The following is a 25,019-nucleotide window of genomic DNA, read 5'->3' on the forward strand; positions in this document are numbered from 1 at the left end:
ATGGCGCTGTCAACTCAGCAGGCTTGCCGCAAACCATTGGGGTCAGACAGTCCCCGACCATTCTGGAAGAGACCGATGAGTCGTGGAAGCGGGTCTGGGGGGTCAATCTCGACGGGGTCTTCTATTGCACACGTGCCCAGATTCGGGCCATGAAGGCGCTGGGAACGCCCAATAGCGATCGTGCGATCGTGAATATTGCCAGCATGGCTTCGTTGAAACACGATCCGGACGTCTACGCGTACCGGTCTTCCAAAGCTGCCAACGCACATTTCACGCAGAGTGTGGCCAAGGACGTCTCCAAGTTTGGGATCCGAGTCAACGCCGTGTCTCCAGGTATGTTATGTAGCTTTGACCTTCCGTCCGCCTTGTGAAAGTGTCCTAACGCTCTTTGTTACGATACAGGGTCGACCGCCACTCCCATGTTGAGAGAGTTCACGGGCGGGAAAGACGCACAATTGGAGGATTGGAAAAGCCGAGGGTGGGAGATCATCGAGCCTGACGACGTCGCCCGCGTGGTTGTTTGGCTCCTTAGCGAGGACTCGAGATCAGTGTTTGGAGCCAACCTCAATATTGGGGCAGCGCCGCCATAGACTTGGACAAAGGTTTGGCAAGGTGGCTACAATGGATATGGACAACTCTGCCACTTTAGAGAGCCTCTGTACTGCACAACCCTCATGCCATCCAGACGTCAATCGTGGCCGGCTTGTGGATTTACCGAGCATCTGAATTTGCCTTGAAGATGCAAGAGGTAGAAGCCATGCGAGGATATCTCTCGACTCGCACATACAGGTGGTTTCACCTAAACCCGCACTTGTCTAGAAGTGGGGTTTTCTTTTCAAGTGGTCCTGTAAAGACGCGCCTCAAATGATCTTCGATACATTTCGTTTGTCAGCTTGGGCGTCTTGCCTGTACGTCTCTCTTGTCTCTATCAAGCGAAAATAAAGACATATTGTTGTCTAGTCAAAAACCCGCCATTCTTTCCGTCCGAGGTGTCGTGAGGAGTTGCAGATTTGCGGATTTACGGACGCTGGACTGAGCTTACGTTCTCCGAGGTTAAGTCGATAAGTTCCGCCGAGCATAAGCGACACTGATAGGGCCAGACAAAGTCGAAGCTCAGTCTCGATCTTTCCCCCACAAGGAGGACGATTTGCTGAATAATCACAATATTCGGGAACCACTCGATCTCAATTCGGAGGATGAATGCCGGAATTGACTTTCCGTTTCAACCATCAAGCCACACCGAAGTATCTTGCTCTCTATAATAAATCTCGTCCCAGTGGTTACGAGCTGGTGCAATCGTTGGAAAGCGTGCTTATCTGGAGAGAATATTCAACGCTCACAACCTCAGCACGCTCCAGGAGCCAACATGCCTCTCGCGCTGGATCCTGAGTTCGCCAAAGTGCTGGAGCCCTTGCTCCCAGCGATGGCCAATGCGCCAAAATTGGCTGTAGGAGATGTCGCAGGGAGGCGTCAGGCATTGGACGCCTTCTTCGGTCCGGTGTTTGGTGCATATCTTGACCCAGAAGATGTCGCGGAGGAGAAATACAATGTCAAATCCAGCGACGGCTTCGAAGTCCCGGTCTACCGCTTCACGAAGAAGGGCACGCCGACCACCGGCTCGGACCCTGCTGTCTATTACCTGCACGGTGGAGGCTACATCGCCCTGGACGTGCCATTGTACCGCAAAAAGATCAAGGACCTCGTCTCACGCTCCGGAGTCCAGATATTTGCTCCCGATTACAGATATGCACCGGAGTCACCCTACCCGATCCCAATTGAAGATGCCTGGGCCGGGCTGCAGGATCTGAGCCTGAACGCAAAGAAGTATGGCATAGACCCTTCTCGGATCGCGATCATGGGCGACAGTGGTGGCGGCGGTCTTGCTGCGGGCCTTGGGCTGAAGGCGAGAGACGAAGCTTTAACCCCACCACTAGCGAAGCAGATCCTGGTCTATCCCATGGTAGAAGACAGAAACATCAAACCAATCAAGGCGCTCGAGCCGTTTGCGACATGGACGATCGATGACAACGCCACAGGCTGGCAAGCATATCTGAGCGGCAAGGCGGGTACATCAGATGTTCCATATTACGCTGCGGCAGCACGAGTACCATCGGTCGAAGGCCTACCGCCAACTTACATTGATGTGGGAGATCTGGACATCTTCCGCGACGAAGACATCGAATATGCACGCCGCCTCGCAGCCGCCAATATCCATACCGAACTCCATGTATACCCAGGCGTGCCACACGGATTCGATCTGATTGCCTCCAACATCTCCGTCACCACCTACGCCATGGCCAACCGAATCAAAGCTATGAAGTCAATTTGATGGAATCTGGTACAGATGAATGAGATGAACATCGGCGGACACGTAGAATTATGTACGCAGGACAAACTGAATGACCTATTCTCCTGAGCCACCCACGAAACAGCACTCTACAGAATAATTCCACCTACGCGGACCACTTTGGAAGTTTCGAGAGTTTCGCTGTTGGCGTTTGAAATGCAACGTCTACTGCTCGCCAGACGAAGTTGTAGGTTGTATAGAGCGACGGAACTGTGAATTGCTGTCTCATGGCATCTAAATCGCACGGACCTGTGCTCCGTGTCCCGGATCGATTTCTTCCAGGGCTATAAAATCGCGATTACATTGGGCGGCGTGCCGACTCCGCCATATACGTGAAGGGGGGCACTTGTTAGGAAGAAGGACCACTGACCCCTTTCCCCACAGACCTCTGCCAACCTCTCCAGATCCCAAAGCTCACCGATCGGGGTTCCCCAATGCACTAGAAGCCATTCGTGAAGACGCACGGCACCAGGCTCCATGAACGGTATGGGAGTGACCTCGAAACCTAGTGTATCGGTTGCCACTGCGGCGAAATGGTGGTTCCAGAGCCACCTGACACTCTTTTCCGTCGCCTCAAGACCAATAAATGCACCTCTTGCTGAAGCTTCCTCCTGCTCCTTTTTAGCTGCCTGCAGATGCCAGACTGTGAACCCTGTGCGAAGGATGAGGATGTCTCCGTCGTGCAACTGTGTGTTTTGGTGCTTGATCACTGCTTCCAGCTCTTCTGTAGTGATTATGGTGTTCGAAGGGATGGTGACCGGGGCTTGCCCCGTCTGTTGGCGCCATCCATGGTAGTCCAGTAGGACGCCTCGGCCAACTATGCCACCGCGCTGTACCCATTCTACAAGAACGGGGGAAAAAAGAGTATTGTGTTATCATTTATTGGCGGCCTTTGTGCTCCCATCGAAATGCGGCAGAGAGAGACTTACTCTGAATGCCCAGCCTTCCATCTTCACGCTTCTCGTCGATGTCTCGGTGCTTGACTCCGCCATAGTAGATGCCAGACTCTTGCAGTCCGATATGCCGGAGACCGTCCCACTGAGAGCTACTCTGGGTATTCATGGTCAATACATCGTCATGGGCGACAATTTCCAAATCGGTGCCTTTGAGTCGCTCCTTGAAGTCGATAATCTGGTGGCTAAACCCTTGTCTCCCGGCTCCAAGGTGGTCGAAATGATTCAATGGAAGATCCAACTGTATTGTGACGCCTGCCTTGATCTCTTTGGTTGCCTGCAAGATAATTTCAGGAGTCAAGTAATTGAGAGCTACGTTTCTTGTCAGTATATACCAGTGAGGATACTTTCACGACTTTAGACTCACTTCCTAATTCGTCGTTCTCTCCCCAAAGAGCCCAAGCATTTCCTTGAGGCTGGCCAGCGGTTTTTGGCACGGAGTCGAAAGACGGATAAGTTGGCATAGTGGCAGGAAACGGTCCAAGATGTCTGAAGTACAGATGTGGGATCTGAATATAGAGCGACGATCTCACGAAGATGTCTATCTATCAATTGTAAAGGGAGGGCTACATCGTCGTGCTTTATCACGCTAGAGTGGAGACCTCCGCCAGTCAAAGGAATCATGAGGGCTCGTTGCCACCTCCGGCCATGGACGAGGCGTGGTTGCTATCTCTCAGGCACCTGGATCCAGGGTTGCTGGCAATCAACCTGGGCTCGTGCCCTTGCAGCAATTCAGGAGGGGACTAACAATTCCTAGCCTGACTTTTGCATTCACAAAACCGAAAGTCGTCCGGAGATTCGGACTCCGCCATCCGAAGCCCTGGTTACGCTCCCCGCCTTTCGGGATCCTCAAGTGGACTGCTTCTCATAACAGTCAACTGAGGTGCTAAGTTCCCACGAAGCATCGGGGTGCAGGCGACTGCCACAGTGTTTCGCGACCGGCCCTCCAGCATAATTCCGAAGAGCCAGGCGATTCGAGATACGGACGGTAGGTGCAGAGCCGTATGTCACGGGCACACGACTGTGTATTCAGTCTGTGTGAATGTCAATACTACTCAGTTTCCAAACTCGACCCATCACCGAGGCTCTAGGTAGGAGAAATCAATTATGGTCACTGATTGGGACTGGCAACTGGTCGCTAAATGTTGCTGTACTCATGGGCTCTGATAGGCCATGGATGCTTACCTTCAGGCGATCAGCTTACCCTTGAATGAAGCAGAGCACAATGATATATACAATATTCCTTCATTTCGATATCTTTCTAAAGCACTTTATTTCTCGGGGGCTCTGACTAGCTCAGGTTGAACCCTTCGTAGCCAGCTGCGGTACAAGCTTTCAAAAGCTCCTCGTAATGGCCCAGCCCGCCCATATAGTTGAGGGCTTCACGAGGCTTTCCTGGCACGTTGTCGCCCATATACCAGGTGGTCGCCTTGACCATGAGGGTCTCAGCTGTGACATCGTTATTGATCTTTCTCCATTTCTCCTCGGCCGCGCGGGTCGGTTCAATCTTGGTGTAGTGATGCCGCTTCATCTCCTCCAGAAGACCGACAATCCAGTCGCCCTGGACTTCTGAAATGCGAGGCCCGATGGCGAACCCAGTCGGCGCCTGGGGCCCGTACATGAAAATCATATTGGGGAACCCAGTGGTCGCTACTCCCAAGTGGGTGTATGTGGCTCCTGCCCACTTATCAACCAACTTCTGGCCACCAACGCCCGTGATGTCAATCTTGAGGAGGCTGCCTGTGACCGCATCGAAGCCCGTGGCGAGGACCAGAAGGTCAACCTCAACCTCTTGGCCGCCGGTGAGCTTGACACCCTTGGGTGTGATCTCGGCGATTGGGTTCTTCTTGATGTTGTATAGGTCAATGTTCTTCTGCTGGAAGGTCTCATAATAGTGTGTTTCCAGGGAGGGTCGCTTCGTTCCCCACGGATTTTCTGGCTCTAATGGCGCCAGATTTTCGATCAATTCTGGATCTAGGCCTGCAAGACGCGCGCGGGTCTTATCCACCCAGAAGTCGTACATTGCTCGGTTCACCACGGGATTCTTCAAGATGTCTTTGTAGTTGTGGAGCCAGAGGGTGAAACCTCCGACCTTCCATTGTGACTCCCAGTATGCAATGCGCTCCTCTGGCGTGTCGTCTTCAGAAGTCTTAGTCAAGAATTCATAGTCGAAGCCACCAAATGTGTTTCGAATATGCTTGAACAGAGCTGGGTAATCTTTCTTTGCATCGATTTGTTTTTGGACCGTCTTCTCATCGTAGAACTCCTGGACCATGGGTAGAGCAAGATTGGCCGTGCGCTGGAAGATTGTGAGATGCTCGACAACCGGCGCAATCTCTTGAATAACTTGGACACCGCTTGCTCCGGTACCGATGATCCCGACCTTCTTCCCCTTCACCTCGACTCCCTCTTTAGGCCACAGGGCAGTATGATATGCCTGACCCTTGAAGCTCTCCAGTCCTTTGATGTTGGGGATGAATGTTTTGGCGGCGAAGCCAGTAGCCAGCAGAAAAAATGGTGCCTTGGCTACATACCCTTTGTCCGTAACAGCTGTCCAGGTGTTAGAGCTCTCGTCAAAATCGGCCTTGACAACCGCATTGTCGAAGAGAATATCCTTTGAGAGATCCCACTTCTCGTTAACGTGCTCAAAGTACCTGACTATTTCGTCGCGGCAGGGGAAGCGCTCCTTCCATGTCCAGTCTTCCCATAGTTCCGGTGCGTTGAACTCGTAAAACGGCCAGTGAGTGTCGACACGAGCCCCAGGGTACGAGTTCCACCACCAAATTCCACCGAACCATTTTCCGGCTTCCAGAACCTTTACCTTATATCCCAGTTTGCGTAGCGAATGTAGGAGATAGATGCCACCAAAACCCGCGCCGACAATGATGGCGTCAAATTCCTCTGGCTTTGAGTTCCCATTCACCGTCACAGCTCCATTGACTGACATTTTGAGACCGAGGTCGCACGAGGACTGGGGAGTCTCGAACAAAATCTGAGTATTGCTGTCCAAATGAAGAGATTAAGAAGCGCAATGTTAGCACGACGTCGGAATCTCTCGTCAATGACATTCAGTTGAACGAGCAAGACACATTCCGGAGTATAAAAGCATTCTATATAGCTCACCAATAACTGTCAAAGGATGTCACTGGATTTCCATCGTCCGGTAAATGCTCGTCCGACACATCTTCTGTGGAATAACCTGTGTCGGGATCCCAACAACATGGGTCTCCGAGCACGTCCGAATCCCTGGGCCAAGCTTTCTAACTGTGAAATACCACTGGCATGAGCGAGGAGCATTTCCGAGGCTGAACCAACACACTGCACGCAACGACAGTCCAGTATCCGCGTCTATCAACTTCACATGGTCAGCGGAGGTGGATGTTTCGGCGCCCGACTCCGAAAGCATGAGGGTATGCAATTTACGAGACGATGACTGGAGGTTGGAGATTTGGGTTGGACCGGCCCAAAGTGTGTTTCCGGTGTCGTGAGGAGCAATAGCCGCTGCGAGCGACTCGACAGGTCCTGAGTACGATTCGGAGGTGCCTCCGCCAAAATAAATAAATTGGTCCGATATGCATCCAGGACGCTTAGTCGACCCTGAGCGACTGGTAGGCAGAAAGGACACCACCTCCGCCAACCCCAGATCCGACTTCCGACAAGTCCGGGGAAGCAGCCTTGCTGAATAGAGGCACGTAAAGGGGCTGCTGTCGCAATGGGGACCATCATATATGGCTACGATACTTAACGTTTGACGGGTCATAGTGATCATTTGCGTGCCCAATATCTTCCTGGTCAGCACTCTACAATAGTCATGGCAACAGACGGAGTCTCGATGGCACCCACAGGGGCTAACACCAAGCTCCAGGAGCTTGCACTTGCTCATGCCGATGAAGGCGCCTTGCAAGATATCAATCACTCGAACACACTGTCGACCAGCGTCGAGAAGGTCGAAGAAGGCTATTTCATGAGCATCCGGTTGATTGGGGCCATCATCTCCCTGGGCACAGCCGTGGCTGTCAGCTATTGGGGTTTTGCCCCCCCAGCAGCAGTCTTGACCGTCATCAATGCGGATATTGGTGAGCGTGCACCAGCCTCCCTCCTGAGACATACTCTGATCCCATACCCGTTCAGGACCGAGCAACAATGCTAGTCTGTTCTCTATCATCTGGACTATCTCTTGCGGCATCGGTTCTCTTCTCTTTGGCAGGATCTCCGATAAGTTTGGGCGCCGTTGGTTCATCATCGGAGCGTCCTCAATCGCTCTCGTTGGAGGTATGTGGACCAGAGCAAGCAGCAGAGCTTAATTGCAGGCGCAGCTCACAAAGTGTCAGGAATCATTGCTGCTACAGCGAAGGGCATGAATACCTTGATTGGCGCGAATGTCAGTGCACAGAGGACCTATCGTACTGTTTCTTCATCCTAATTTGTCCTTGCAGGTTTTGATGGGCCTCGCAGCTGGAGTCCATACGTGCTACGGCCTGACAGTTGGCGAGATCTGTCCCAACCGCTTCAAATTCGTGGGCGTTGCATTTGCCTGCCTTCCGAACATTATTTCCACTGGATTCGGGCAATACCTGGGTATGACGCTTCCGAGATCCTCTACCATGGCACTGACGGCGTATCTAGCTCTTCGAATTGTCCATTACTACAACTGGAGGTGAGTGGCTCTCTCTCTCCCCCACAAACGTTCGTGGACTGACGGGTGTCATAGATACATCTACTACATCTTTATCCCACTCATGGTCTTCGTCCTCGTCATGCAAGTGGTCTTCTACCGGCCACCGAACTTCGAACAATTGCACCGTGGCACTCGCACAAGAATGGGAGAACTCAAACGAGTCGACTTCCTGGGGTGCTTCTTGATTGTTGCCGGCCTCGTCCTCTTCTTACTGGGCGTGTCATGGGGTCAGTGAACGAATCCTTGACAAACTAGTTGACTGACTGAACCAGGCGGCCAACCTCTTTCGTGGACATCCGGAACCATCCTCGGACTTATCATCACTGGAGGCTGCGTAGTGATCATATTCGTCTTCTGGGGTAAGTAGTCCTTGGTATCGTAATTCCACCATGATCAGTGTTAACGAGTTCCACAGAAGCCTACGGCCCCCATCCCAATCCGATCGTTCCGGTTCATTTCTTCAAAGATCTCAGGGGGTTCGTCTGCTTGATCATTATCGAGTCCGTGGCAGGGACATCCTATGTCGCGTTGAGCATTATCTGGCCGTCGCGTAAGTTCATTCTCAACGGTCAATGAAGTCTTCAAAAGCTGACAGCAGACCAGAGGTTGCACGGCTCTATAGCTCTCCTACCACTAGTTGGCAGACCACTGCATGGCTATCGGTAAGGCCCGACTGTGCCTGACAGTGGTTGGGAAAGGCTAACATTGGGAACAGACAACCATCGCTCTGGCCATATATTCGTCAATCGTCTGCTGGGGAGCACTGGTGGCGATCCTGAAACACATCCGGCTGCAGCTAATCTTCCTCATGTCCGTCATGCTGGCCTTTCTCGGGTCTATGGCATCTTGCAATCCACAGAGCCTGGCGCGCAGCGCCGTGCTCTCCGTATTTGCTGCCTTCCCCGCGGGCATCTTGGAAATCATGCCGGGCCTGCTCGTGCAGATGGACACCAACGATGCAGATCTTGGGACCACCTTCTGTAAGTGCCAAGCGAGATTTCACGATGTGATATCTGTGGGGGGAAAACTGACCAGGACACTCCCAACAGCCATTCTATACGCGATGCGCCCCATCGTCGGAGCCATCATGACGGCCATCTACCTCGCCGTCCTCAGCAGCAAGACCACATCCAAGCTCTCGGCCTATATCCCCCCTGTGGCCGTGAAGGCCGGCCTGCCCGAGGGCTCCGTGCCGGCCCTCCTCGAGGCCATCGTCATCGGGACCCCAGCGGCGATGCAGAAGGTTCCGGGCATCACCACCACGATTCAAGCGGCCGTGGCGGCGGAGCTTCCGTACGCATACGCAGCGGCCTACGCGTACGTGTATTACTCGGCCGTGGCGGTCGCGGGCGTCGGCCTGATCGCCTGCTTCTGCGTCAAGGACTATGACCCGTACCTGACCAACCACGTCCCGCGCCAGATCTACAAGCTCGGGGACGAGAAGGTCGGCAGTGGCGAAAGCGAGAAGCAGCACCCTGAAGTGTGGGAACATGAAGACGTGGAGAAAAGGCCGGCGGAGAATGTCGGCCCTGTTAACGCGGGCGAAATCACTACCACCCGAAGCCCGTGAGGCCTAGCTTCGGGGACCCGGGTTGAGACCAGATACGTGAGACTCTCTCGTGGCCAAGACCAACAAGTACATTCCTTGACACTTGCCGTCCTTGAAGTTGCATGCATAATATGGGCAGAAACTGCTCCCAAACTGCACAAAAGCACTCAAGTAAATCCCTTGCTAATCAAGAAAAAACTTACTTGATGTATCGCTACAAACTCCTCCTTAGGTATTCACGACTGCTGCCAGGCTGTGTCATAAAGACAAAGTCCTGAGAGACCAGATGGGAGTAGAGCATCTATTATGGCCTGTGACTGTGCACACACTAGGACGCATCCAACGCCGGGGGAAATAGATCTACCCGCACAAACGAGATGCTCTTGCTCCTATGTGAGAATTTCCAAACCCAAACGCTCTAAGTCTTCGACGAGCTGTGGCTGTTCATCAATGTAAGCCAGACAGGCGTTTTTGTCTCTCGAACCTGCTCAGCCATCCTTTTCACGATGCACTCCAGGGATGTCCTAAATAGACCTCCATAGCCTCGACAATACAGAAGCAGAGCACGGTCTTTGCATCTGGATAGGCTCCCACTTTAAAATCAACAGGGATTCCGCGATTAAAGTTTGGCGAAAGCGAACTATGGACCGGAAACGAGCATTGAAAAAAGCAAGCCGCACGTCAGCCTCTCCTGCGCCGGTCAGTAGGCGTTCAAATTTCTGCGACCGGGCGTTCAGTCATCCCATGCCTCCAAAAACTTCAGAGCGTCACTCATTTCACGCTTGATCACATCGACATGATCCGGGCTTCTTGGCTTGAATACGACGGAGAACGGCTTCGGACAGTGAGCCATGCCCTCATCATAAGCCTTCAAGTCGATGGGGATGGGTTTCTTCGTCACCGAGTCGACTTTCTGTTGGATCTCGAACGCCCAGAGGAGCCTGGCTGTGAGTCTCCATTGTGTCCGCTCCGCCAGGTGGATTCCGGGGCAGATACGCCGCCCCGCCCCGTACCCGTAATGGTCGCGGTTCTCGTAGTCAGGGCTGCCGGCGTAGACGTCGGCGAACTTGTTGAAGCCGACGAAGCGGTCCGGGTTATAAGCTTCGGGGTCTTTGTAGCCTCGGGTCTCGCTCATGTGGAGGGCCCAGCTGGGGAGGATGACGGTCGAGTCCTTCGGGATGAGGTACCCATCGTAGAAGTCGTCCTGGAGGACACGGTGCGGGATAGCTTGAGGGAGACTGGGGACGAGTTAGCTCGCATCTCGACATCGACATGAAGATTGGTCGACTTACACTGGGTGGATGCGCATGCCCTCTTTGATGATGCAATTGATGTAAGGAACCTGGTCCATGTCGGAAACCTGGGGAAGCCTATGGATCATTAGCTAGAGCCGCCCTCTCGCCCTCCTCCTGGGGTGGCCTACCGGGACGTGCCACAGACGGCGTCGAGCTCTTTGCGAGCCTTCTCCTGGTATTGGGGATGCATAGCCAGGAACATGATCGAGGTCAACATTGCGGATGCCGTCGTGTCCGCGCCTCCTTCCACCAAGACCCCCATGAAGTGATTCAACTGGTGGTCGTTGAGCTCTAGCTCGCCGTGTTTCTCTCCGTCCAGGATAGCGTCGATGATGCAGTCACGCTTGATCCCTTTCTGTCGGCGAACGTTGACCTGCCTCCGGGCTTCGTTCCACGTGTCGTCCATGCACTTGAATGAGCCCTTGGCTCGTCGTTTCCAGTAAGCCAACGAGTCGGGTATATACCGAAGGAACGGGAACTCGTCAACCGGCGGGTTGGCCCCTACTTCAAGAGAAGCATTATAGTTGTCCATTGCGTCGTACACGGCCTCCGAGTATACTTCTTAGCGTCTGGACGATAACTCAAACTTTAGCGACTTACATGAGCCCAGAAATTGTTGGCGTCGGGGCCTCGATGACCAAACACTACTGTCGAAGCCACCGAAGCTGTCATTCGCTTGATGTGGGAGTAGTATCCCTCAGGGCTGTTCAGCAGGTCCGACAACAGGACGACAGACCTACGATGTTCGTCAGCAGTCAATATCAACCGATTAGCCATATCTGGCCTACTCCGCATGCTGAATTTCACCAACTTGCCCTTCCAGCGCACGAGGCTGCAGAATCAAAGGTCAGCTCAAAGTAATATCACCCCACGGGGACCGACGCGCTCTTACAGAGAGGTTGTGAACTGCCACCTTTCTTTCCTGTCTCCAGAGTGGCGTCGTGTTCATAAAGGCAAGGCTATCCCCGCCCGTGACAAGACCTGGGACATAGTTGAAAGGGCGCTCCGAGTATATGGCTCCCTTTTTATCGAGAAGGTGATTGACAGCTTTCCGGTCGAACAGCACGATAACAGTGGAAGGACCGAACTTTAGGGAGTAGATGCCTCCATACTGCTCGCCCCAGACTTTCAACCTGCACGACTTTGGGTAAGTCCTGCCGTGCTTAAAACGGTGCAGATGGCAGCGAAACAAGAATTCTCTCACTTCAATGCTAAACTCGTCTTCGGAACCAGGTGCAAATTCCCAATGATGGGCAATGTCGGAGGACCAGGTGGGAGTCTCTTGTCCCGGCTCCCTATTCTCAGAACAAAATATAGCCCACACCCCAGGAGACCAAGCACAAGAATACCTGTGATTGGCACAGGCTGACCATTGAAGATGCGCAGATCAGATAACAGTGCCATCGTGGAAATGTGAACAAAGCTCCTGGTATAGACTTCTAGGAGCTAAGACGAGAGATATCGCCTCGATGGAGCAAGTTGTCCTACCACAGATCTGTAGAACGAGCAGGCCATAGGAGATATATGCGTAGTACATCAATTCTTCGTCATTTGGATAGCGGTCGGACCGCACCGAAGCGATGGGATTGCCTCGAACAGGATGCGCGAGCTTTGTTTCCATTTCTTTGAGTGCAGCCGCTTTCCGAATCGGCCGGAGTCCGATCCATCTGGTATCGGAATATGACCTCGTCTCCGGTGACGGCCCACCGGCTTCTGTGCAGGTGATACATTGTCCTAGGATCTCACTCTCCTTGTGCGTGAGGATGGAGACTTATGCTGGTGTTATGAACGCGGTATGAGACGTGCTCCATGCGTCAACAGTCTGGTTTGGCCGGTTTGAGGCTGGTTCGGAGGCATTCTCCGACCCTGATCCTGCAGCAATGGCAAAATGGGGCCGTAGACTGCTGTGCATAACTCACCCCTGCAGAGCTTGCATTGACACCAAAACCCGGCAAACCCCGAAACATTCCCATGGTCAATGTGTTCAAGAATGCTCCGGACAACGAAACTGCACCTCTCTGAATCTGAATCTGGGCCAAAAAGCATCGTTGCTGAACTCAAAATGTCGTATCCAGATCTCAAGGGGAACACCTACATCGTCACCGGGGCGGCGTCAGGCTTAGGACGGTGCACGTCCACGCTCCTGACACAACAAGGAGCCAATGTCGCTCTCATCGACCTCCACAAGCCTCAGCATGTCTTGGAAGAAGTGGAAAAGCTCGGTGGAAGAGGCCTCGCCTTCTCGTGTGACGTCCAGGACCCAGACGCCCTCGAAGCAGTCATGAAGGAAGTCGTGCAGCACTTTGGGAGCATTCACGGAGCGGCAAACATGGCGGGAATTCTGGGCACCCAAGGCATCAAGGGGACAGATTACGCCGTTGACCGGGTGCCGGACGGTGAATGGGATAAGATCTTGGGCGTCAATTTGAACGGCGTCAAGAATTCCATGCGCGCCGAGCTGCGTCACATGAAGGATGGCGGGGCCTTGGTCAATGCTGGGAGCGTTGCAGGACAGCTGGGGCTGCCATATATGGCTCCCTACTGCGCCAGCAAGTGGGCGGTCTTGGGCCTGACAAAAGTCGCGGCCCAGGAGTCAGGAAGCCGTGGCATCCGCATCAATGCTGTAGCTCCGTAAGCAGCGCTGGGTTGGATAACGTGCCATTCACTTACACGAGAGCAGAGGCGTCATCCGAACGCCGATGACCCAAGCCGGGGCCACCGATGAGGAGCTATACGATAGACTGGGCTCCAGGACTGCTCTGAAGCGACTAGGCGAGCCTGAAGAGATTGCGAGGGTCATCACCTTTCTGCTGAGCAAGGAGGCCAGCTACATAACCGGAGCGGTAAGTACGTGATGCCACGAATGTAGCGAGGTTACTGAGACGTCCAGGTCATCAATATCGACGGAGGGTTTTTCTAGGAAGGCAGAGAGCGATAACAGAAAGAGTTGGCCATTCTCAAAGAGTGCTCCGCGGGAAGAACTGACAAGCATCCATTTGAACAGGTCCAGTGAGGAAGGTTGGAGGGACAACCTATATGTTCCTCGGTCTTCGTAAATGGCCCTGTCCATCAACGAAGTAGTAGGCAGTCCTAGATGTAGTGCGTTATAAGTTGTATAGAGCCATCAAAACTTGACCGTAGCGACGAGTCGCAGATGTAGAGGGAAAATGTAGCATCCGCGTTGCACGCGATGAAAGTCGAATCCTACGGCGTCTGTTTGCCGGAGCTTCAAGCTCTAGAATTGCCCCCGCCAACAGGGTCACCGATAACGGAGTTTCGAGACGCAGCCACCATCCTCAGCCATCTGCTGATTGGTTGTATCGAAACAGCGACCTCGGTCTCGCGAACATCGAGCTCCAGGGTGCCAGTTTCCGAGATTGCTGCCGCTTCTCGCTGGCCCGCTCTCAGACGTTCCGTGGGCCGGCGAGGTTTCCCGTGTGAACAAATTGTTCTCCTTTTCGAAACTCGTGTTGGAAGTTATATAGATTGAAAGACTAATGGCATGGCTCGTCATAAGCTCGGCCCCCCCACAGCCTTGACCGACTGATCATTCAAAAAGCCTCGGCGTCCCAATAATTGTAGCCTTTGCTTTACTCACCTCTTTCGAAGCACAGGTGCCTCCATCGACACAATTGGCGTTCCCTGTGAATTCACGGAAGGATGTTCAACAATCTGCGATCTCGAAGTGTCGCCCTAGCGTCGGGCGCAGTTCTAAGCCGGAGGGCGGTGCCCAACGGAAGGCGGCTAAAGGACCTCGAGGGCCAAAGTCGCCCTTTGACATCAACTGCGAGAAAAAGCCACTGCAGCAGGACATGCCACGATGGCTACCAGCGCCGTTTCGCCTCGACAGCCGCAGACGAAACTGGAGTCCAATCCCCGAGGCCTCTTGATGGCATTACGGTCGTCAGCATTGAGCAAGCCATCGCCGCCCCATTCTGCACTAGACAGCTCGCCGATCTTGGGGCACGTGTCATTAAGGTCGAGAGACCGGGAGTGGGCGATTTCGCAAGAGACTACGACACTCGCGTGGACGGACTTGCATCGCATTTCGTCTGGACAAACCGGTCAAAGGAGAGTCTGGCATTGGATCTGAAGAAGCCAAAGGACCTGGAGATCCTGAAGAAACTTCTCCACAAGGCCGATGTGCTCGTGCAGAATCTGGCTCCCGGCGCATCTGCCCGACTAGGTCTTGCATATGAAACGCTGAAAGACCATCATCCGCGATTGATTGTCTGTGACATCTCCGGCTACGGCCAGGACGGGCCCTACGCCAACAAAAAGGCATACGACCTGCTCGTCCAGAGCGAAGGAGGAATGCTGTCTGTGACGGGTACCAGGAATGAGCCCGCGAAAGTGGGTATCTCCATTGCAGACATCTCGGCGGGAATGTACGCCTACAGCAATATCCTGGCGGCGTTGATGCAGCGGCAGAGGACTGGCAAGGGAAGCAAGATCGACATCTCTTTGCTGGAAAGTCTGGTGGAATGGATGAGCTTCCCACTATATTATACTTATAAAGGTGCGCCGGCACCAACACCGACCGGCGCCTCCCATGCAGCGATATATCCGTACGGACCCTTCGAGACCGGCGATGGCGGCTCAGTCATGCTCGGAATTCAGAACGAACGGGAGTTTGCGAGATTTTGCGAGATTGTTCTGGGAAACCCGAGTTTGGCGACCGATGCACGCTTCGTGAACAATTCTCTCCGTGTTCAGAACCGAGACGAGCTGCGAAATATCATCTGCAAGGCTCTGGAGAAATATTCAGTTTCCGAGGCCGTGAGAAAGCTCGACGAGGCTCAGATTGCAAACGCGGCGGTAAACACCATGCAAGGCGTTTGGGAGCATCCTCAATTGCGTGCCCGGCGCCGATGGACCGAGGTCGAGACGTCCAAAGGCGTGATTCCGGCGCTTTTGCCGCCCGGCTGCGTCCCTGAAGGCGAGGATGTCGAGGGTTTACATGCCAGGATGGATAAAGTTCCAGAAGTTGGGGAGCACAATGAGAAAATCTTGAGGGAGTTGGGAATGTAGGACTCGGCGGAATCTCGAGTCGGCAAATGGAGAAAGCCACTTCAAAGCACAGAGTCTTCGCCATGAACGAAATGAAGACAAACGAAAACGAAAAGGCCAGCGTCCCAAGCCACCTGCTGAAATCAAAATTACTAAATGTCTGGATTGCGAAATTGGCCAATATCCTTGGTCGAAAAGAATCGATTGAACTCGTCCTTGAATCTGTCGAAGTCTGCCGTTGCGAGGCATATCAGTCATGAATCATTGCCAGCAACTGATACCTCAGAGGCTTGTGCTCTCAAGCTATTTTCTCTCCGCGAATTGACGGCAGTCGGCCAAATTCATGGTTCTCTGAGCGAGGTGTCTCACCAGCACACAATACCCATCTTGAGATGGGTGTGCGTTTTCAGGAGTCGCCGAACAACGCACGGTCGGGCAGGCCTCGACGTCTCGGGTGAATCCTGTTGTATGGAGATGTGTAGTTTGGGACATTTTCACGCAAGCTGTTCCAGGACGTGCTCACGGGCGTATATTGACCCACCTTTGTCCGCCCTGGGACATGTTGATGACCAAGACAAAACAATACTGTGGAGGCGCATACGCCGGGGCTGGCCGTGAACGGAGGTTGTCCCAGTGTAACCATGACAAGTAGCAATGCAGAGCAACGGCAAGGCTATTGCTATAGGCCAGTGAAGCTGTGATGGACTGAATGTAGTGCTTGGATTTCAATAGAGAAAAAGATTTGATTGGGAGAATTGAGGCAGAGTTTGATCCACGTAGTCAGCCGCGGGGCAGAATCTGCTTGTCTGACAGAATAGTTTTTAGCAGCTCAACCGAAAAACTACTGTGCAGCTGTTTCTGTCAGACGACGCCTTTCTGTTCCCACACTCCGCGGCCACAATCCATAAGCTGCTCTGGGTGGGAATCTTGGATCTACAAAACCAGCAGGTGGCACATCAATATCGCGCCCTTGGACGGACTTCTCCTCCCAATTCCTCATGTCCACGCCCTGTCGAAGCATCTCCCATCGTCTAAACCATTCCCCGCGGTATATCAATCCTCTCTTCTCTCGCTCGCTGCTCTGTCGACAACAGTCTCGCCAGTTCCGCATCTACCCGGCCAAAATGTCGTCCGGATTAACTCCCATTCTCGCGAAAGATGCTTGCCCTCGTAAGACCAGTTCTACTTCATCCATGGGTTGAGAGGAGATTGGAACTGACTGTCGTATCTCTTATCAGCTGCTGGGCCCTATAGCCAGGCCATCAAAGCCGCCGGCCAAATTTGGGTAGCAGGACAGATCCCCGCCGATTCGACTGGAAAATTAGTCGAGGGCTCTATTGCTGACAAGACCGAGCAATGCTGCAAGAACATCAAGGCCATCCTGGAAGCTGGGGGAAGCGAGATGGGCAAGGTCGTTAGGGCTGGGGTGAGTGCTATGCTCTCTCAATTGTTGAACTCGGAAAGCTGATCTGAGTTAAACAGGTCTTCCTCTCCGACATGAAGCACTTTGGAGAGATGAACGCCATGTATGAAAAGTACTTCTCGCACAAACCGGCGCGGACTTGCGTTGCTGTACGGGAACTACCCAAGGGCGTTGACGTCGAGATCGAAGCAATCGCTCTTCAATGAAGCTTTGGCTGCGAACCACGCTTACAGATGTACAAATCCTCCCCGTGGGGTTCCATAAAAGTCACTTAAGAACGCCATGGCATTCTAACTGGTAGACCAATCCGATCCTTGACAACAAACCGTACCTCTGGAGGTCGTCACAGCTTGCTCCTGCCTTCCTCCCCATAGTGCTCATCTAGCTCCACCACCACCTTGCCCCATGTATCGCGCGCACCCAAGGCAATCAATGCTTGAGGGACCTCTTCAAGACCCTTGTAGTGCTTGTCGGTATATGTGATGCCCTTCAACTTGCCCGAGTTGATTAGATCGAAGATCCCTTTCCAGACTTTCGGAATCGTGTCCTGCTCTTTCAGGGCGTATGCACCCCAATGCAGCCCAACGATGCTGATATTCTTCAGGAGAACTCGGTTCATGGCGACTTTCTCGATAGTGCCGCCGGCGAATCCGATGACAAGGAGCCGACCGTTCCAGGCTATGCATTTGATGGAGGGGTCGATCATGCCTGCGGCAGCTCGTTAGAGAGGCTCGATGCACCAGGAATCGCGACCACTTACCAACTGGATCATAGACGATGTCCACTCCCTGCTTTCCATTGCCTGTTCTGTGCTGCTCGCATAGTCCAATGACTCTCTGCGGCCAGTTCTTGTCTCGATAGTCCACCACATAGTCCGCCCCAAAATCCAGGCAGACCTGCCTCTTGCGCTCCGACCCAGCCGTAGCAACAACAGTCGCTCCGAAAGCTTTGGCGATTTGTACAGCCGATAGACCGACGCCTCCAGCTCCGGCATGCACAAGCACCCAGTCGCCCGGCTGGATGTTCGCTCGCACAACCAGGGCGCCGTAAGCTGTAGGTGTAGTCACGTACACACCAGCGGCATCGGCAAAGCTCCAGCCATGAGGCACCGGAAATAACGAGGTCTCAGCTGCCAGAATGTGACTTGAATATGCCCCATGTGTGGCACCGAACACTCTGTCCCCGACCTTGAATTTGTGGTTGGTCTGCGTGCTGACTGTGCCATCGAGACTGCTGGCGACTGCGCTCTTTGACCCCTCACGAGTAGTGGGTGTTGCCACGACCACGCCCGCGAACTCCATGCCTGCAATCCATGGCAAGGGCGGTTGATGCTGGTATTTACCCTGTATCTGGAGGAGGTCGAAGAAGTTTGTGCCGCACGCGCGGATCTTGATCAGGTATTTCGTGGGATGAGGGGAGGGTGTAGGAAGCGTGGTCACAAAGAGGTCTTGGGGTCCGGACACGTATTTCGTCACTTGAATGGCTTTCATGGTGGGCAGATGGATTCTCAGCACTCTGGCTCGCAGCTCACGACAGGGAAGCAAAGCATGATATCGAGGAGGCACTCGTCGCAGATAGACCAAAACTTATTTTCATTGCTCTCCGGCGGAACTGGCGTTCGGTCCATTGATCCATTCAAGGCACTTGAGCCTCGGTTCATTGCGGGAAGCTAGAACTTTTGGAAGGGGCCAGGCTACCCCATGCTGCCCTATCAGTCTTTGCCCAGTAGGAGTAAAGAGGTTGCCGGGAAAGCCGTCTTTGGTTTAGGCTTCGACACCCCTTCGGGCATGGTCTTGACAGGCTAGTGATGGGCATGCCGCCGCTTTTGACGGCTATAAAACATCGGAGCCATATCTTGGATGCTCCTAGATACCCGGGCCTAGAAAAATACATAAGGATTACAGTCAGGGAGCAGGACTCGATAGTATCTTTGGAGACTTTTGCTCTCTTTGATGGTGATAAGTTTCTAGTATAACCGTGGCCGGCCCCTGCAGCGACTTGTCGCACCGGAAGCTGGGGTCTCATTGAAAGAGTGCCATCACAAAGGTGTCCGAAAGCCGCACTTGATCAAGATGATCTGTGCCTTATCCAAGTCCCAGATCGCTTTCTTGTGATATACATCGCTCTCGAGTCTCTGTCGCACCGCATCCGCGCTCTCCATCTGCACCATCATCACGCTCCCATTGACTGCTGGGGGCTCACCAGGCTGAGGGACTCGGGACAGCAGAGCCCCACCCATAACAACGACCTTAGCATCGACCAATGGCTGAATCTCGCGTAAGTGGATGGGACGAGCTTCGGCGCGGACTTCCGGAGGGACATTGGCGAAATCTGGGATAACGACGAGGTATTCCGAGATGGACGAGGCCATGAAAGCTGGATTGATGTATTTCTTTGTTCAAATCTCTTTTGGGATCAATCTGGGGCAAGGAGATTAAATCCGATACAAATATGGCGGCACTTAAGAGCTTTTGAACTGGGTTGGAGCAGTTTCCTTTCTCTACTTCGAAATTCGAAGTGTTGAAAAGGGTGTTTGAAAGGAATTTTGCTGAAGCGTATGTATAACAAGGACAGAGACGGATGAGTGGCTCAGAGTGAGACAAGGGCTTTTGAAGGAACGGATGGAACAGGACATAAGCCCAAGTCTAGTGTCTAGTGAATAGGATTTAATCCATCTAACCACGAACGGTAATTCGGTGATATCTGTCCCTTTGACTACGCAATGCCCTACCTATCTGCTATAGGAATATAATTGATAAGATACCTCGACCTGCTCGGAGAACAGATCCCCATGGTCGTCGAATGCGACTCCACATTTTGTGCGATTGTGCTCTCCTAGAGCACTTGTACATCTACTCAGGCTAGATGTATCCGATAGCTAAACCAATATTCAATGAGACTAGTACTGACTGAACGCCTGAATATGCGGGGGATACCGATCGCCCTTGATGGGATTCGCCTCCAAAATGTCCCAAATCTCCTTCATTTCGTCCTTGGTCAACTTAACGTCGACTGCTTTCATATTCTCCTCGACCCTCTGCGGTGCTGACGAGCCCGCCAGCGGGATGATCAGCGGTAACCTCGTCCTATCCGGCATTATACTCTGCGACAATGTCGACACCCATGCCAACGCCACTTGCGGCAAGGTACATTGCTTTCTCTCGGCCAGTTTCGCGACCTCGTCGATCAGTCGGTTGTTCTGCTGCAGCACGTCGTCCTGGAATTTCGGCATGTGTTTGCGGTGGTCACCCTCCGGAATGTCTGCATTGCACTGGACGTGTTTGGTCGTGAACATGCCCCGTCCCATGGCGCCCCATGCTACGAGCGGGATATTCAGCTCGGCACACGTCGCGGCGATGCCGTTGTAAAGAACGTCGGTAGCCGCGAGAGAGAGCTCCACCTCGACGGCTGCAATCGGTATCACGGCGACGGCACGACGAATGGTTTCGGCGCTGACTTCAGTTAAACCGATGCCTCGAATTTTGCCTTCTTTTGCGAGCGCGCTCAGTGCTTGCAGAGATTCTTCGATGGGCACGAGCGGATCAACTCGTCCCAGCTCGAATATGTCGATTGCTTTCTTGCCGCTGAGGACCGAAAGGCAACGGTCGATATCTCGTCGTATGTTCCCCGGTGTACCGTCAATATATTTGGGAGGAGGAACCGTGGCTCCCTTGATGGAGACGACAACCTTGTCTGCGTCTTCGGGGTATCGTGAGAAATACTCGGCCAGTAAGTGGCTCGAGTTGTACTCAGGAGTGCCGTACAGGGTACCTGCGTTCCAAAGCGTTGCTCCCGCTTCGAACGCGGCTCGCATGGTGGCCAGGCTCTGCTCTTTGGGTGGGTTAGGGTCATCCCATGTCAGACCCATCATCCCATAGGCAATGGGACCGACTTCGGGCGAAAGGCCGCTCAAAAGCGGAATCTGCGGCATCCCGAATTGCTTCACTTCGGTCTCGAGCAGATTGGAAAGGGCCCATGTTGTTAGCCTTGCCTATAGCTGGACTCTTATAACCCTTCCCATGGACTGAAACCATCCATTCCGATCACGTGGATGCAACCAGATCAAGAAATTTCCTCATATAGACACAGTTCTATCGCCCACAGTCGTGGACTCGGCGGTCCAGGATCTGGGTGACCAACCCACCGAAACTGTGGCAATGGGGCTCTGTCGGCAGTCTTATGTAGAAACCCCGCGCGCTGAGAAGATCGTTGGACCGAGGGCCTCCTCGCAAAGGCTAATGGCAAGACCGGCTATGTCCGAAATGACGCGACGTTCACGGCGAGAAAGCCCTGGAAACAGCAATCAATGGCTTGCCATGAAGATCATTGAATATCGATCGTCCATTCTTATTTTATTTTCAAGAAAAACGCAAACTGAAGACGGGTTCAGCGAGATCATACGGCACAGTGAAGATGGGCGTGCAAAGACTCAAATCTAAAGCGGACTCTACCGTTCAACAGGCCCCGGCGGCAGATGTTTCCAGCATCGTCAAGGGCGTTATCGATAATATCAGAAGCGATGGGGATGCCGCTGTCAGACAGTACTCTCAGAAGTTCGACTCGTGGTCGCCAACGGATTTCAAGCTGTCTGCGAAACAGATCGACGAAATCATTGCCTCTGTCGACCCACAGATCATTCAAGATATCAAGGAGGTCCAGCAAAACATTCGGACTTTTGCCGAGAGACAAAAGAGCGCTCTCCAAGAGTTTGAACTCGAGATTCAGCCGGGAGTCTTCCTGGGCCAGAAAAACAATCCCATTGCGAGAGTAGGATGGTAATAACAAAAGAGCCTCTGTCCGTGGTGACTCTTCACTAACGACGAGGACCATGTAGCTATATCCCAGGAGGAAGATATCCCCTCCTAGCTAGCGCCCACATGACTATCCTCACAGCCAAGGTCGCCGGGGTCAAGCATGTAATCGGCTGCACACCACCTATCGCCGGGCAACTTCCAGCCGCGACCATCTCCGCCATGCACCTTGCTGGTGCCGACGAGATTTTCATCCTGGGCGGTGTCCAAGCGATTGCCGCCATGTCACTGGGCACCGAGACAATCGCCAAAGTCGATTTCCTCGCCGGGCCCGGTAACGCCTTCGTGGCCGAGGCGAAGCGTCAAATGTTCGGTCAGGTCGGCATTGACCTATTTGCCGGACCGACAGAAGTCCTGGTCGTCGCCGACGAGCACGCAGACCCGTATATGTGCGCCGTCGACCTCCTTTCGCAATGCGAGCACGGGCCAGACACTCCAGCGCAACTGATCACCAACAGCGAGAAGGTCGGGAGGGAGACGTTGCGCTGTATCGACAAGCTGTTGAAGGTCTTGCCGACCGCTCCTATTGCGTCGGTCTCGTGGAAGGCCTTGGGCGAGGTGATCGTGACAGACTCATTAGACGAGGCATACAAGGTCGCCGATGAATATGCGTCAGAGCACGTTCAGATCTTGACGCAAAATCCGCGCGAGGCGCTCGAAAAGATGACCAATTACGGCGCCATCTTCTTGGGCAAGAACACTTGCGTGTCTTACGGGGACAAGGTAAGCAAAAGCGGAAGCCAATTTCCGCATTCGTTCTTTGGTCTCTGGTCTGACCCGTTGGCGGCAGTGCATCGGAACCAACCACGTCCTTCCGACGCGTAAAGCATCCCGTTACACAGGAGGTCTTTGGGTCGGCAAGTTTCTGCGTACCCAGACCTATCAGGAAGTCAGAAACCCCGAGGCATCCGGCAAATTGGGTAGGCTGTGTGGACGTGCAGCAAGAGCCGAAAACTTCGAGGCTCATGCAAGATCCGGTGACTTGCGTGCGGCAGAACTATTGGGAGATAAGGTTGAATGGATCGAGCAGACGCGCAAGGACCTGTCATTGCCACAATTTGGCTCCAACGCTGCTGCAGCTGCAAGCTAGCTAGCTTATCTGGGAACTATTTTGCCAGTTGCACCAGCAGAAGGAAGGTTTCGGCCCTGGGGATATATGGTCTTGCTTCCGAAGGTCGTGTCTGGATGAATGAGAATGAGATTATTAGTTTGATCTGTCAAAAGAAAACTTTCAATGTTATGCGGCTATTGGTACTGCGCGGTTGCAAGGAGGGCTACATCGCGAGCTGACTATATAGCCACTGAGAGAGCAAAAGGTGCACGTTTGATCGATCTCTGGCCGCATGCCAATACTCTTTAGTTCCCCAATATCCACTGACAGCAGCAGCGGCGAGTGCATCCGGAAGTTGCAAATGACTTCTCCTAAGCAGAAGACCAGCCGGCGTCGATCACCATGTTCTGACCAGTGACAGACCTCGTCGTGGCGAGCAGAACGATCTGCTGTACTACGTCCTATATACAAAGAACTTGTTCAGTTTCTCCACATAGTGTTCAACATTAACATCTAAGCAAAGGTTGTAATATGCTCGAATAACAGGTGTACGTCTGCGGGATTGCAAAGCACAGCCTGGTAGAGGATGGAGAGGATTTGGAGAAAACACTTCACACTTACATCGATATCCGCCAGTCTCTTGAGCACACTCCGTTGAGTCGCCGCATCCAGTCTGTCCTGAGGGAACTTTTGACCCCATTCCTATCTCATATTGATCTCAATGTCAGCACCGGTAGATGCAGGCTCACTCTTCCCCCACTCTCTTCCCCCTTCCATACAAGCTCTGGAGACAAAATCAAGGGCGTTTTGTACTGACCGTGAGCAGGATCCCGGGCGATACCGAGTTGACACGAATTTCTGGCCCGGATATCTTGGCGAGGCTTTTGATCAGGTGAATCAGGGCGGCTTTGGTGACCGAGTATGGCTATTCATTTTTCGAAAGATGAGTTAGTGAAATCAAATGGGAGGAGACTAGAAGACAAGACGAAGGAAGTGGAAGATCTACGTACGATGGAACTTCCGCTCGGAACCTCGCCCGCGAGAGAAGCCACGCTGACGAAAAGCCCCTTCGTGGCGATCAGATACGGCCTCGCCGCGTGAAACAAGTAGAGATGCGACTTGACGTTGACGTTGAAGCAGGTGTCCCAGTCGGCCTCGAGGATGTTGTCGTCCAAATCGGCAAAGTCGCAAATGCGTGTCCAGCCCTGGTTCGAGACCACGATGTCCAGTCGACCGAAGTGGGTTATCGTGGTCGATATGAGATGTTGGATGTCCTGGCGCTTGCTCACATCGGCCTGCACGGCGAGAACTTGTCGTCCCTGGGTCTCCTGGTGGCCGCCGCCATTTCGTAATCCGTTAAAATCTGAGGCTGAGGCTGATTCAGCTGAAATAGTTGTATCTGCCTCCGTCTGCACCCCTGCTTCTGCACCATCTGTCGGAGTTCTTGAAGCTATTGACGCCAACATGTTTTTCTGAATAGTCTCAATCTTAGATACGATATTCTCGGCTTTGTCCTTGCTGGTATGGTAGTTAATCACCACCTAGAAACCCTCAGATGCTAGGGCTTTTGCCGTTGCGGCGCCCAACCCAGCAGAGCTTGCCGTGACTAATGCAACTTTTGATGTGCTTAACCTTTTCCCGTTGGTATGGTATTCCATGTTGATGTTTGATTGTCGGATTGACGAGTGGTAGAGAATCTGGAAGAGAAATGGACCGAGAAATGGTGGAGAATATGTCTCAAGTTACAGTAGTAAACCTACCTCGACTGCCAGATGCCTATGAATGAGGAGGGAGATCAACTATGCAAGTTTTCTCCCCACCAAGATGAAGTATAAAAGAATAAAGACTGAGTGTCTCTTTCGGATCCAAGTATCCGTCGTACCCGGCCAGCACAGTCCACTA

At 53.1% G+C, this 25,019-nt stretch overlaps 9 protein-coding genes across 9 annotated transcripts; 5 read left to right on the top strand and 4 right to left on the bottom strand.

The window, feature by feature from the left end:
- The first annotated feature begins 1,239 nt into the window (after positions 1 to 1,239).
- Positions 1,240 to 2,430, top strand: PV07_02212 (uncharacterized protein). The gene has a single exon (XM_016388810.1). It carries the CDS (start codon positions 1,367 to 1,369, stop codon positions 2,327 to 2,329), a length of 963 nt encoding a protein of 320 aa, XP_016255738.1. The 5' UTR covers positions 1,240 to 1,366; the 3' UTR covers positions 2,330 to 2,430.
- Positions 2,431 to 10,090: 7,660 nt separating this feature from the next.
- PV07_02213 (uncharacterized protein) lies at positions 10,091 to 12,443 on the bottom strand (the record flags this gene model as incomplete). The annotated part of the gene is made up of 8 exons (XM_016388811.1): positions 10,091 to 10,765; positions 10,820 to 10,897; positions 10,951 to 11,369; positions 11,423 to 11,558; positions 11,611 to 11,654; positions 11,715 to 11,955; positions 12,027 to 12,258; positions 12,311 to 12,443. 8 exons carry the CDS (start codon positions 12,441 to 12,443, stop codon positions 10,261 to 10,263), a joined length of 1,788 nt encoding a protein of 595 aa, XP_016255739.1. The 3' UTR covers positions 10,091 to 10,260.
- A 441-nt stretch (positions 12,444 to 12,884) lies between these two features.
- On the top strand, positions 12,885 to 13,742 carry PV07_02214 (uncharacterized protein; the record flags this gene model as incomplete). Its single annotated transcript, XM_016388812.1, has 3 exons — positions 12,885 to 13,453; positions 13,503 to 13,665; positions 13,713 to 13,742. The coding sequence occupies 3 exons, from the start codon at positions 12,885 to 12,887 to the stop codon at positions 13,740 to 13,742; spliced, it is 762 nt and encodes a 253-aa protein (XP_016255740.1).
- Positions 13,743 to 14,482: 740 nt separating this feature from the next.
- On the top strand, positions 14,483 to 16,203 carry PV07_02215 (uncharacterized protein; the record flags this gene model as incomplete). The annotated part of the gene is made up of 1 exon (XM_016388813.1): positions 14,483 to 16,203. One exon carries the CDS (start codon positions 14,483 to 14,485, stop codon positions 15,851 to 15,853), a length of 1,371 nt encoding a protein of 456 aa, XP_016255741.1. The 3' UTR covers positions 15,854 to 16,203.
- Positions 16,204 to 16,730: 527 nt separating this feature from the next.
- On the top strand, positions 16,731 to 17,647 carry PV07_02216 (uncharacterized protein). The gene is made up of 3 exons (XM_016388814.1): positions 16,731 to 17,002; positions 17,071 to 17,258; positions 17,315 to 17,647. The coding sequence occupies exons 1-3, from the start codon at positions 16,831 to 16,833 to the stop codon at positions 17,459 to 17,461; spliced, it is 507 nt and encodes a 168-aa protein (XP_016255742.1). The 5' UTR covers positions 16,731 to 16,830; the 3' UTR covers positions 17,462 to 17,647.
- On the bottom strand, positions 17,317 to 18,877 carry PV07_02217 (uncharacterized protein). Its single transcript, XM_016388815.1, has 2 exons — positions 18,016 to 18,877; positions 17,317 to 17,963 (listed from the first exon to the last, which is right to left on the bottom strand). The coding sequence occupies exons 1-2, from the start codon at positions 18,743 to 18,745 to the stop codon at positions 17,599 to 17,601; spliced, it is 1,095 nt and encodes a 364-aa protein (XP_016255743.1). The 5' UTR covers positions 18,746 to 18,877; the 3' UTR covers positions 17,317 to 17,598.
- A 416-nt stretch (positions 18,878 to 19,293) lies between these two features.
- PV07_02218 (uncharacterized protein) lies at positions 19,294 to 19,626 on the bottom strand (the record flags this gene model as incomplete). The annotated part of the gene is made up of 1 exon (XM_016388816.1): positions 19,294 to 19,626. One exon carries the CDS (start codon positions 19,624 to 19,626, stop codon positions 19,294 to 19,296), a length of 333 nt encoding a protein of 110 aa, XP_016255744.1.
- Positions 19,627 to 20,154: 528 nt separating this feature from the next.
- On the bottom strand, positions 20,155 to 21,186 carry PV07_02219 (uncharacterized protein; the record flags this gene model as incomplete). Its single annotated transcript, XM_016388817.1, has 1 exon — positions 20,155 to 21,186. One exon carries the CDS (start codon positions 21,184 to 21,186, stop codon positions 20,155 to 20,157), a length of 1,032 nt encoding a protein of 343 aa, XP_016255745.1.
- Positions 21,187 to 21,668: 482 nt separating this feature from the next.
- On the top strand, positions 21,669 to 23,156 carry PV07_02220 (histidinol dehydrogenase; the record flags this gene model as incomplete). The annotated part of the gene is made up of 3 exons (XM_016388818.1): positions 21,669 to 22,030; positions 22,090 to 22,789; positions 22,857 to 23,156. The coding sequence occupies 3 exons, from the start codon at positions 21,669 to 21,671 to the stop codon at positions 23,154 to 23,156; spliced, it is 1,362 nt and encodes a 453-aa protein (XP_016255746.1).
- Positions 23,157 to 25,019: the final 1,863 nt, after the last annotated feature.

Source organism: Cladophialophora immunda (assembly GCF_000835495.1).
Source record: "Cladophialophora immunda strain CBS 83496 unplaced genomic scaffold supercont1.1, whole genome shotgun sequence".
NCBI lineage: Eukaryota > Fungi > Ascomycota > Eurotiomycetes > Chaetothyriales > Herpotrichiellaceae > Cladophialophora > Cladophialophora immunda.

Coding starts and splice junctions, on each gene's coding strand:
- PV07_02212 (XM_016388810.1), top strand. CDS start 1,367: ATGCCTCTCGCGCTGGATCCTGAGTTCGCCAAAGTGCTGGAGCCCTTG.
- PV07_02216 (XM_016388814.1), top strand. CDS start 16,831: ATGTCCACGCCCTGTCGAAGCATCTCCCATCGTCTAAACCATTCCCCG. Junction 17,003..17,070: donor CGCGAAAGATGCTTGCCCTC/GTAAGACCAGTT, acceptor ATCTCTTATCAG/CTGCTGGGCCCTATAGCCAG. Junction 17,259..17,314: donor GCAAGGTCGTTAGGGCTGGG/GTGAGTGCTATG, acceptor TGAGTTAAACAG/GTCTTCCTCTCCGACATGAA.
- PV07_02217 (XM_016388815.1), bottom strand. CDS start 18,745: ATGAAAGCCATTCAAGTGACGAAATACGTGTCCGGACCCCAAGACCTC. Junction 17,964..18,015: donor CATCGTCTATGATCCAGTTG/GTAAGTGGTCGC, acceptor GAGCTGCCGCAG/GCATGATCGACCCCTCCATC.